General features: G+C 46.0%; 1 protein-coding gene across 5 annotated transcripts in view; it reads right to left on the bottom strand.

The window, feature by feature from the left end:
• The window catches only part of camk2g2 (calcium/calmodulin-dependent protein kinase (CaM kinase) II gamma 2), a 409,466-nt gene extending 399,061 nt beyond the window's left edge, over positions 1–10,405 (bottom strand). The window contains exons 1-2 of one of the 5 annotated variants that reach the window (XM_080215915.1): positions 10,238–10,405; positions 9,915–10,009 (exon numbers count right to left, since the gene is read on the bottom strand). In XM_080215915.1, coding sequence (XP_080072041.1) covers positions 9,915–10,009; positions 10,238–10,302 — 160 coding nt within the window. In that variant the 5' untranslated portion in view covers positions 10,303–10,405. The remainder of the gene's footprint in view (positions 1–9,914; positions 10,010–10,237) is intronic. The other 4 variants (XM_080215910.1, XM_080215911.1, XM_080215912.1 and 1 more) reach the window with 4 other exon arrangements.
• Positions 10,406–12,734: the final 2,329 nt, after the last annotated feature.

Here is a 12,734-nt window from a genome sequence, read left to right on the forward strand (position 1 = left end):
ATTCAGGGGACATAGTCTTCAGTGGGAAGGCAGGCAATTAATCGCTAATTCCTAAACTGAGAGACTTGCTGGGCGACTTCGCAGTCAACCATATTGCCAAGGGTCTGGTTTCACACACACAGACTAAAGTAGGGAATGACAGCAGAGTTTCTTCTCTTGGGTGAGCCGGGGGGGTTTTTGTAATGACAATTTGTTAGTTTCATGCTCACTTCTACTGTTGCTAGCTTTTCTTTCCCGAGGAGGAATTTCTCCAGCCAGAGGGTGTGGTGAATCTGTGGAATGCATTGCCACAGAAGGCTGTGGAGGCCAGGTCATTGAGTGTATTTAAGACAGAGGTGGATAGGTTCTTCATTGGTAAAGAGATCAAAGGTTATGGGGAATAGTGGGACAATGGGATCAAGAAACTTATCAGCCATTAGTGAATGGCGGAGCAGCCTCAATGGGCTGAATGGCCTAATTCTGCTTCTATGACTTACATAAAGCTGGAAAGATCATAAGATATTCATTTTAAATTTTTCCAGCCACCACAATGGGTCTTGCACTCATCACCAGATCACTGGTTCAGGCCTCCAGATTGTTAGTCCAATAAGATGCCACCAATGCCACTATAGCAAGATGAGAGGTCTTGTGGTGCAGTGGGGGTGAGTGTCCCTGCCTCTGGGCCAGAAGCTCTAGGTTCAAGTCCCACCCCAGGACTTGAAGGAAGGTGCGCTCATAACGCAGCCAAACAAGTTGAGTATCAGCCTGAACATCTTCCCTTCACGCAGGCAGTAAGTGAAGGGAAGATTCCTAGCTGGAGCCTCTACCATCACGATCCATAGCTCCAATACAACACGCATGGAAAAGAGCAGGTTGCCACAGCAACTCGGACTCCCTCAGAGAACTGTAACGCACCACCCAGCAAGATGCTCGCTACAAAAATCTGTCTGGTATACTTATGAACGATCTGGAAATTAAAGCGCACTAACGAGGAAGCCAGTGCTCTTGGTAACGACAAGGCTAAAGGGATAGCTTTGAGACCAGAGTGTCGGGTGGACAGATTAACATGACAATCATCCTCAAACTCTGAACAGTTCTGCAGACAAGAAGGAAAGCTGACTAGACTATTCACAGTGGAGTTTAGTTAGGAGTGACATTGAATGTATCCTTGTATCCATTCTGTCAAACTAAACAAAGAGAGGGGGGTGCAGTCGGCAAAAGACAGGAAACAGCCTGTCAGAACCAAAGACAGAAATGTGCATAAGCGAAACGGAGCAACAGGAAAACTTCTATTAAATCAACTTGGGACTATATGAGGACACTATCAGCTTGTTCAGGTGCAATGCTTTGTAAAACTATTTTACTTGACTAAAAAACAGCATTGATCAAATTTTTTCAGAGTTGGAGATTATGAAATCTGAATGTTTGCAAACTAAACGAAGGAGGGTTTTTATTCCTTCTTCACTACACCCTGGACCTTTTCAGGCTGGTGTCCGAGTCCCTCACCCCGTCACCAGCCAAGGAGTGTGGTGTACCACCCAGCAGTAAGTGCTGCCAAAGTTCACTCTCACCTGGGGCATCAGCAAATCTGACCAGCCACACCACAGCTTAAAGCAGCCACATTTACACAGCCAGGCTAACACTTGCGCACCTAGACTGGTCAACACAAACCCTGCTTTCATTTCATGTTCTCTAACCAAACCTTAGAATCCCTACAGTGCAGAAGGAGGCCATTCGGCCCATCAAGTTTGCATGGACCACCCAGGCCCTATTCCCGTAACCCCATTCTGTTAATCCCCTGACAGTAGAGTCAATTTAGCACGGCCAATCAATCTAACCTGCACATCTTTGGAACGTGGAAGGAAACCGGAACAAACCCACGCAGACATGGGGAGAACGTGCAGGCAGCTACAATCCCAAGGCTGGGATTGAACCCGGGAGCGAAGAACCAACTTAACCTGAGGACCACCACACCTCAGGTGAGGGTGAAAGTTAGAGAAGGCGGGGCCTTCATGAATAACTCAGCTAGTTACAGGAATTGAACCCATCACTCTGCATCACAAACCAGCCAACTGTGCTAACCAACCCACCTTGAATAAGGACAGGGCAGAATAAATATCTTTTCATTCCAGAGGCGTTATAGCTATATTTAAAAGGCCCCCAAAGCACTGCACCCCGATTATTACAAGTGGCACATTCTGTAAGAGTTGATGGACGTAAAATCCTGACTGGACAGGAGGCGATCATTTGGCCCATCAAGACTGCACTGTCTTTATTTTCCAGACAGATAAGGTACATATAGTTCCTCAAACACATGCACCTTCTGAGCACTTTTTTATGAAGTCAAAATGCTGGAAATACTCAGCAGGTCTGGCAGCATACAAGGGGCAAGAAACAGAGCTTGACCTGAAACGTTAACTCTGTCTCTCTCTCTCTCTCTCTCTCGATGTGGATATGCTGGCGTTGGACTGGGGTAAACACAGTAAAAAGTCTGACAACACCAGGTTTAAGTCCAACCGATCTACAGACACTGCCAGACCTGCTGAGTATTCCCAGCTCCTCCTGGTTTTATTGCCAATGTCTGGTGTTTTTTTTGTGTTCATTGTTTGTCAGACCTTGCCACACACAACATACTTGCCAAATGATGCTTCAAGCTGTGGCTTATCCACCGAGATTTGCATCGAGACAAAGAACTCAGCGACAGAGTTCCAAGCTTTTAGCTGCCCCCCTCTATAGTGAGCAGGGGCAAGTCTTTTGTTACCTTTTGAAGTTGTCACTCATGGAATTCAAACTCAACTAGTCACTCATCAGTTACTTGGTAGGACAGAACTTAAATATTGCTGACAAAAAAAGAGAGACATGTCGTCGAAACTTTTCATCTTGCACTCATCAGGATAAACACAATCATGCCATGTTGCAAACAATCACAACAATTTATATTACAGGAGAGGGTATCGATTGGTTGGCAAGGTGATGGATTGCTTCCGTCATGGCAACACACTAGCCAATGGGGAAGTATAAGCTGCTATTAGCAGGGAGCTTGGGGAGCCTGTAGCTCCTTGTTGCTTTCTCCATGGCAACTCCTTGGCCAATTAGAGTCACCTTGCTAACCAATCAGCACCCATTTTCCAGCAATACAAATTGTGATCACTTGAAATTTGGTATTTTTGTGAATTTACTTTGACAGGTGCAAGACAAAAAGCTTAGCAACATCTCTCTCTTTCTGGCACAAGTACTGCATCTAAAGTTATAAAGGAAATAGAAATTGGAGGAAGAGAATTTGCCTTTGTTTTATTCTTCCATGGACAACAATGGGCAATGCTGGCCTGGTCAACATTTATTAATCATCACTAACTGCCCTCCAAAAGATGGTAGTAAGCCAATTTCTTGCACGGCTGCAAGCCACATGCTGCAAGACACCCCCACACTGGTGTAAGATATGGAGCTGCAGGACTTTAACCCAGCAATAACAAAAGGAACAGCAATACATTGCCAAGTGAGGGTGATTTGTGAACTGGAAAGAAATTTTCAAGTGGTCCTCCTCCTTCTAGATGATAGAGGTCACGGATTTGGAAGATGCTTTGAAGACATCTTGGTCAATTGCTGCGGTGCATCTTGCAAATGGTGCCCGCTGTTGCCACCAGGCACTGGTGGCAGAGTGAATGAATGTTTAAAGTAGTGGATAGGATGCCAGTCAAGTAAACATATTTGTCCTTGAAAATGGGCAGAGAGTTGTTGGAGCTGCACTCATCCGGGCAACTGGAGAGTATTCCATCACATCCTTGACTACTGCCCTGTAGATGGCAAATAGACTTCGGGGAAGTCAGGGGTGAGATATTCACTGCAGAATTCCCAGCCCCAACCTGGTCCTACAATCACAGCCTTTACACGGCAGGTTCAGCACAGTTTCTGGTCAACCCTCAGGATGTTGATGATGGGGAACTTGACGATTGTAATGTTGATTTGACAATTGTAAAAAGAGGTGTGGTTTGGCTCTCTTGTTCAAGATGTTTCTTGCCACTTGGCCCAAGCTGGAACGCTGTCCAGGTTTTGCAGAATATGGGCACAAACTGCTTAACATTTGAGGAATAGTTTACGGTCTTCAGGTTAAAAACATCTGGAGCTATGCCAGGGACTAAACATGTAGAAGTTTGCAGAAAGACTGTGATAGACCGCATTAAATCCCAACTCTAGACAGGTTACCCTCAATCTGTGAGATCCCTAGACTTCCTTAATGAACAGCCTTGGTCAAATCTAGATTCAGAACTATAAAATTCAGTGAAAGATGTTTAAGTTTATTTATTAGTGTCACAAGTAGGCTTACATTAACACTGCAGTGAAGTTGGCTGTGAAAATCTCCTGGTCACCACACTCCTGTTCAAGTACACTGAGGGAGAATTTAGCACGGCCTTTCGGACTGCAGGAGGAAACCGGAGCACCCAGGGGAAACCCACGCAGACACAGGGAGAACAGTGCCCCAAGTCAGGAATCGAACCTGGATCCCTGGTGCTGTGAGGCAGCAGTGCTAACCATTGTGCCAGATGATGAACCAAACCAAGAGGTTTCTCGGAGAGGTAACAAAGTGTACATATTTTGGGGGGAAAAAAAAAAAATCAAGCTATTTGACTAGTAAACTTTCAGCCATAAGAGTAGGTTTGTTTAATGATAGGCCCTTATCTCTGACTCTATAAACAGAGGCAACTGGAACTAGCTTTGGGGTTTAAAAAAAAAAGAGGGGGTGGCATGGACAAGTTGGGCCGAAGGGCCTGTTTCCATGCTGTAAACCTCTATAATGTTGTTTCTTAATATATGGAACAATTGTTCATACTCCTTTCCAAACAAAACATGGTGTCCTCTCAACCAGGTGAATAGATGAGCTGACTGGTGTAGTACAGGGCCACGCAGGTAAAGAAAGTTGTAGGTTTGATCCCCAGCCTGTGTGGAGGATGCTGGAGCATAGGAACAGCAGTAGGCCATTCCGCCTCCTGGAGCCTGCTCCGCAACTCAACGAGATTACATATCCAATCGGCTAACAACTCCAGCAACCTGCCTGGAATCCATACACCCTGATACCCTCATTTAACAAAAATCCTTCAAATCTCAGTTTTGAAACCTATGTCTGCATGGGTTTCCTCCGGGTGTTCCGGTTTTCTCCCATAGTCCAAAGATGTGCCAGTTAGGTTGATTGGCCAAGCTAAATTAACCCTGTCAGGGGGATCGCCAAGGTAAACATGTGAGCTTACAGAATACGGCCTGGGTGGGATTGCGATCAGTACAGACTTGATGGGCCGAATGGCCTCCTCCTGCACTGTCAGAATTCTATGGTTCTATGAAAATGTCCAGAGTGGAGATTGAAGAGGACGGTGTCACACTGGAAGTAGATATCACTTGTCCCGAACAGACAAAAGTTATCAAAGAAAATGGCAGATACAATGCTGAAGGACAGCCAGAAGCAATGGTGTGAGGACAAAGGGTGTGCTGTCAAGAAATCTTGTGCCTCAAACAAGGAAAGAAACTCAAGATGCTACATTCCAATCGGCTTTCCCGTCTGCCTTGGGAACCTGGACACTAAGTAAAGACCTTTGAAATGTAGGTTCTAAGACGTGTGCTGAAAATTCCATCTGCAGTCTATAAGGCAAAGGAAGAAGTGCTCAAAACAGCAAGAACAAAAATGACCTCCAGAAAAAGACATGTCAGAATTTCAGCCAGTTGATCAGAGCTGAAAAACCGCAGAGATCATTTCCAGAGAGTAAAGTGGAGACGGCAGAAAGAGGGGCTAAGTATAGTTGGATGATGGACAGTTAGAGATGAGCTACCGACGCTGTTACAGGTTTTCAGCACCCAGGAATCCCAGTTTCATTAAAGTTTATTTTAGTGTCACAAGTAGGCTTACATTAACACTGCAATGAAGTTGCTGTGAAAATCCCCTAGTCATCACACTGGAACGCCTGTTCGGATGCACTGAGGGGGAATTTAGCATGACCAACACGCCTTTCGGAATGTGGAGGAAACTGGAGCACCCGGAGGAAACCCGCGCAGACACAGGGAGAAGGTGCAAACTCTGCACAGACAGTGACCCAAGTCGGGAATCGAACCTGGGTCCCTGGCGCTGTGAGGCAGCAGTGCTAACCAATGTGCCACCCTATGGCACACCTCCAATACAACAACCACTGTGCAGATGGAGCAAGTCGAACGAGCGTGACACACCAGGATACGATCTCACCGGTAGGTGTAGCTCCAAGGCAGGCAGACAGGAGAATTGACCAGAGTTCTTCCTCAGGATTCCTACAATGACCCACTATGAGAAAGCTCATCTGCAAGTTTATTCTCCTTGGTAACACACCTCCTCAGTCAATTAGCCTCCCAATGTTAATTGTGCACACTCATGCAAATTATCATGTGGGGAGATTCTGTTACCAATGGAACCAAAATCATCAAAAAACTCCCAGCTTTGTGAGAAGATAAAGGATGGGAACATATAAAAGGCAAAATGGGAGATGTTCAATCAAATATCTCGAATTGATTCCCAAATAGAAGGCTACAAATTAAGTCCCAAAAGGTACCCTTTATAATTAGTTTGCCTTCATTCTCTTATTGGGAAGCCAGGAAGATTGGCAAGCAGTGGCAAAGGATTCTAAGTTTGGGGGGGGGGGGGGCAGTAATACAGCAATTTATTTTATTTATTAATGCCTTTTTAAAACATTTAGACCATTATGTGGGTAAGATGAATATAGACAGATATGGGTCAACGTGGGCAATTGGGATTAGCTTAGTAATTTAAAATATGGGCAGCATGGACAAGTTAGAGTGAAGGGCCCATTTCCATGCTGTAAACCTATATGACTCTAAGTAGGCTTACATTAACTCTGTAACGAAGTTACTGTGAAAATCCTCTAGACACCACACTCACACGCCTGTTCAGGTATGCTGAGGGAGGATTTAGCATGGCCAATGCACCTAACCAGCACATCTTTTAGACTGTGGAAGGAAACAGAAGCACCCAGAGGAAATCCACGCAGACACAGAGAGAACGTGCAGACTCTGCACACCGACCCAAGCCAGGAATCGAAGCGGGATCCCTGGCACTGTGCGACAGCAGTGCTAACCACTGTGCATATTTGCTTTTTGCAAATCATGTCTTCAGACACCTCTATTAAAAAGGCAGAATGATGCAATGGCAAAGATTGTTGGCCAACCAGTTTGACAGATTAGTTAGAGGCATGTTGTGCCCAGGAGGAAGGGAGAGAGAGAGAGAATGAATATGCACATGCAGCAATATGACAGGCTGATGGCATAGTGCACATATTCGGGCACTGATGCACTGCAGCATAGAGCAAGAGACGCAGTTTCCCCACACATACACACAGAGCTCTCCCAGTCTCAAGCTAAAACTGCCTCTTAAGTGCAGAGAACTGGCCTCCTGGTCGCTTCTGTGGGCTCTCCTGGCCACAGCAAGTCATCCGGTACAGAATAGAGGAGTGGCAGTAGATGAGAGGGAAAGAAAAGTAATTTGGACAATGTAGGGAATTTTAAAGATTGACAATGTCATTGGGTCTGTCACCTTTGGAATGCAAATTCACACCCCTACCCCAAACTGATGTGGAGAGATTAATCCCAGATGCTGTTAACATCATATTTTTTAAAAAAATTCTTGCAAGAAACCCTATGAAAACAAAGAGGGGTGGATCATTCTCACACAGTCGTGCTGTGTGCATCTGCTGAAGCAAGGCTGCCAACAAGCAACTGCCCTGTAGCAAAAGCTCCAGTGGTTTAAGCAAAGGAGAGTTATCCGAGCGTCCCCTGCCGCCGCTTCCCAAAATTACCCCTGAAAGCACTCACTTTTACAAAACTACAGAACGTCAGGAAGTCAGTCACCAGCAGTGTCCCCAATACACTGTCTGCAGAATTCCAACTATCGTCTGCACTACTGATTGCATATTAACATAAGATGTTAAAGTGGGGAGGGGGGGGGGGGAGGTGGTTACAGGAGGAAAGGTAGAGAGGAATACTGCTTTATTACAAAGGGGAATGACAAAATACAATCCATACTTTTCAGTTTCTTTTTGGACATCTCTTGCCTCCCTTTTGTTACCCCCCTCCCCCCGGAAGGGGATAGAGATCCCACCAAACTGTAAACGTGCTGACCCCCAGAAGCTATTCGGAAGCCTGTGACATTTACAGCTAGTGACATCGCTAAATCAAATAAGAGAATGGCTAAAAATAGCCACTTGTGTCGCAGCCAGTGCGTGGTTTAGACATGGACAGTGTGATTCATCTCCCGGACTGAGAGAGAGGGGAGTGGGAGACAGGAGAAGGCAGAACGCCACACGTCCTTTTATCTCTCTTGCTTTGAGCTAGGGCACTGCAACAGGACTGGGGGGGGGGGGGGGGATTTTTTTTGTTTGCAAAGCGTTCACTCTCTCTCTCTCTCCCTCCCTCCCTACCCCCCCCCCCCCCCAATGTCTGCAGGTACAGTGATAAATAATCCGATTACCCCTCCCTTCCCTTCGCGGCTCCCACACCTGCATTGCGGCTGAAGTGACCCCCAAACAAGGCTACTGACCTCCCCCTTAACCCTCTCTGCCAAATGGAATAAACAAAAGGAACATTCCCACCGCACCCCCCCCCCCCGTTCAAAGCAGACAGAGTTTCCCCGCCCTGCCTCTAGATTACAATTCACCCCTCCCACCACCTTTCTAATAATCACAATCTCCCTGTAATTCACTTTCTTTAGGTACACAATTGGGGTTTTAGCCCTACGAGAGAAGGGGAGGGGGGGGGGGCTTAACCAGACCAGGTCGATTTGCCTTCCATGGAACTTTTACAGGGGGCTCAGAATCTAGGACAATGAATGAATGCTGCTTTTGTTTATTTCTTTCCCTCCTCTTAAGAGGCAATCTATTTATTTAACCTGTTTCTGTCAACACCTGAACATCCCCGAGCTGTGGATGGAGGTTTAAACTTCCAGGCCAGAATAAAATATCTCCATTCCCCGGGTACATTGGAAGAGAGTTTGTGGTGAGAGAGAGAGAGCCTCCCAGATACAGCACACAGTCGGGAAGGGTAACACAGCAGCTCACAGAAGTGTTAATTCAACCAGCCTGGGTCTTTTAACCGCGGGTGAGAGTTTGAACTTGGTGGGGTTGCGGGTCTTGTGTGTTTGGTAACAGATCCGTCTGGTAGTAATTATGCACTTGTTCCGGTCACCACGAAGTCCCCGCCTGAATTATTTAAAGTTTGGGTGGGGGGGGGAGCTGTCTGCTTTACATTGTAGCACTCACTGTTTGTATAAATACAATTTAAATGGACCACTTTGGGGCAAGAAGAAGTGGTAAACCTCACTCTATGTTACTGTACCAGCTTCCTCCTTACACCCCCTCCCACACCATACCACAACACAACACAAACAAGGAAGGCTCTTGCACAGAACATTCTACTTGTACAAATTCTATTCCATACATCAACTTGAGTTAGAGAGATAGGTCAAAGCCCAGAAAGAGACCCCCCCCCCTACACCAAGTGGCAAAGGCTGTATTAAACTTTTACAAAAGACTATCAAAAAGATACTTGGTAAGGACAGCATCCACACACACACACACTGATCACATGTGTGTTAAATAGAGGCCGTTGGAAGCGGGATTTGGAAAACACACAATGTACACCATTTCCATCTTCAGGGCAGCAATTTACTTGTTAAGTATCAGAAATGCTGGACAGATAATCTAATCCTGCTCCCCCTTCTGTGACCCACACACACTGTCAACGTTTTAAGTGAACCGAACCAGGAGGGAGGTTGGGTGGATACAGATGGATATATTGTTCAGACACTTCCACCTTGGTGATGCTGACATTAAATCCTTCCCTGTCTCAAACCAACCCCCACCCACCGAACGCCAGAGACAAAACCCCCCTCCACAACCTGCCCAGTCACTCACCTCTGGCAGACAGTTTCTTGGTGTTAATAATCTTTGCAGCGTACTCCTGCCCCGTGGATAATTTAACACATCTGCGAACGACGGAAAAGGCACCCCTAAGGAAAAGTGGGGGGGAGGGGTGGGTATGGATAGAGAGGGGGAAAAAGAGAGAGAGAGAGAGATAAGAGGGATTTTAATCCAGAAGTGTACAAGGAGGAAGAAAAGGGGTAGGGGGGGGTCAAAAACAAGGGAGGAGAGACAGACAACAGCTGGACTGGGACAGTTTCTGCAGGGGTAAGAGGAGGGGGGAAAGAAAGAGGGGGTAAAAGGAAAAGGCAGCATACTTTCCTAGCTCTTCATACAACTGGTACTCGTCGCTAAACCTGGTACACGTTGCGGTAGTGGCCATGTTGAAATGAAAATCCTGGAATTGGTTTGCATGCACTCGCCTGTCAGTTTGTAGGGAGGTAGACAAAGCCACTAACGCGAGATTACGAGAGAGAGAGAGAGAGAGAGTGAGCTGCTAGCTGCAGGACGTGAGTAGATCCTGAACGCTGACTGCTCTCACACACAGCTCGCCTGCAGAAACTTATCGTAAAGGTGCTCTTCTCCCGTTCCCCACCCTCTCTGGAAAAAAAAACCAAAACATTTTAAATGTTGCAAGAGTGGTAAAACTATCTCACACAGTGCACGTTTAGCATCAGAAATGTGCTTTTATTAAAAAGTTACCTCTTGCTTTTTAATCCACCTCCCCTTCAGGAAAAAAAAGTTAAAGGACACAACTAAAGTTCTCCAAATTTCTTGAAGTTCGACTGTGAGGGTTGTAACTGGCACACGTTAAAAGGGGAATAACACGGCAGTAAGTTATTAGCCAGGGTGTGTGGTGGCGGTGGAGGGGGGGGAAGAAATGCACCACTTCCACTTATCCTGTGCAATGCCAGCGGAAACGTTATGGTTAAAACTCAGAAGGAGTTTCACAGCTGTTCTGGCATGGGACTGGGGTGGGGATGGAGTAGGCCAATTAATACTTGTAGGGGGCATCCAAACAAGAATTACAGTACTTACAGTACCATTCTTACACTATACTGGGAAACTGGTTCACCCGACATGATGTTACTGCTCAGGGGAAGCCTGAGTCAAGCGTGACCTTCGGGTGGGGTAAGATTAGAAGGTCAGATCCCACCAATGGGATCCATGTTGAAGCCCTTGATAGCCACTTTGTCATGAATCCAGGTCGGCACTAATTAATTATCAGCCTCTTTAATTGGAGTAACTGGAAATAAGAAAAGAGAGAGGTGTAAAGACTGTTAATTTGTTAGCCCAGTAAGAAGTCTTACAACACCAGGTTAAAGTCCGACAGGTTTATTTGGTAGCACGAGCTTTCACTCCTTCTTCGGGTGAGTGAAGAGTTGTGTTCACAAATCCAGATCAATTCATTAGCCCCCATTCTAGTGCATAATTTCTAAATCGCCCTATGTTATATATTGTCATTAGGACCATACTTATAATGGAAATTGCCCATGTAAACTTGTCATGCTGTAATTACATCCTCCTGCCAGTTGACAGGAAGTGCGCACAGAGGTATTATTTTTACTAAATTACTGTGTGGGGTTATACATGTTTAATAACTCTGATGACCTGTAACAGATCCATAATCCCATTGTGTTATGATTCGTTGCCGCTTCCTAATTGCACTGGGTCAACAGGTTAGTTACCCCAAGCAGTCTTCATGTTGCATGTTTGTGTCATGCTTCTTGTATATGTCCACATTTTATGGCGAAACGGATAATATAAATTTTACGAGGATGTTGCCAGGACTGGTGGGCCTGAGTTATAGGGGGAGCTTGGCCAGGCTAGGACTTTATTCCTTGGAACGTAGGAAAATGAGGGGTGACGTAACTGAGGTGGAGAACATCACGAGGGGCATAGATAGGATGAACACACATAGCCCGGAATTATACTGTCCCACCCACCATGGGAATTGGAGCAGGCGAGGGGCGCAGAATGGAAAGGTCCATTGACCTCAGGCAGGATTTTACGGTTTTGGGATGAGCAAGATCGTAAAATCCCACTCATGGTATTTTTCTCGGGGAGGTGGAATTGAAGACTACAGGGCATAGGTTTGAGGTGAGAGGGGAAAGATTTAAAAGGGAGCTGAGGGGTAACTTCTTCACGCAGAGGGTAGTGCAATATGGAATGAGCTGCCATAGAAAGCATTTGAGGCAGAATCATAGAATCCTACAGTGCAGAAGGAGGCCGTTCAGCCCATCAAGTCTGCACTGACCACAACCCACCCAAGCCTTATCCCCATAACCCAATGCATTTACCCTAGCTAGTCCCCCTGACACTAAAAGATTATTTAAAATGGCCAATTCACCTAACCAGCCCATCTTTGGACTGTGGGAGGAAACTGGAGCACCTGGAGGAAACCCAGGCAGACACGGGGAGAATGTGCAAACTCCACACAGAAGGTGACCCAAGCCGGGTATCAAACCCGGGTCCCTGGCACTGTGAGGCAGCAGTGCTAACCACTGTGCCACCATGCTGCTCAATACAGGTACAATGGCAACATTTAAAAAGCACTTCAATAAGTACATGGATGGGAAAGGATTAGAGGGATATGGGCCAAATGTGGGCAATTGGGACTATTTGGGAGAGTACCATGGCCAGCATGGAGTGGTTGGGCCAAATGGCCTGTTTCCATGCTGTACTTCTCAATTTTATAAATTGTATGTTGCTGGAATGTGAGCCATGTTATGATGTTTTTCATCTTGCTCTCCTCAGGATAAATGCAAGAATACCAAATTTCAAAATCAGGTCAATTTACACTACAGGAGAAAA

The sequence above is a fragment of the Carcharhinus amblyrhynchos genome, chromosome 31, assembly GCF_965287045.1.
Source record: "Carcharhinus amblyrhynchos chromosome 31, sCarAmb.v2.hapA, whole genome shotgun sequence".
NCBI classification, from domain to species: Eukaryota; Metazoa; Chordata; class Chondrichthyes; order Carcharhiniformes; family Carcharhinidae; genus Carcharhinus; species Carcharhinus amblyrhynchos.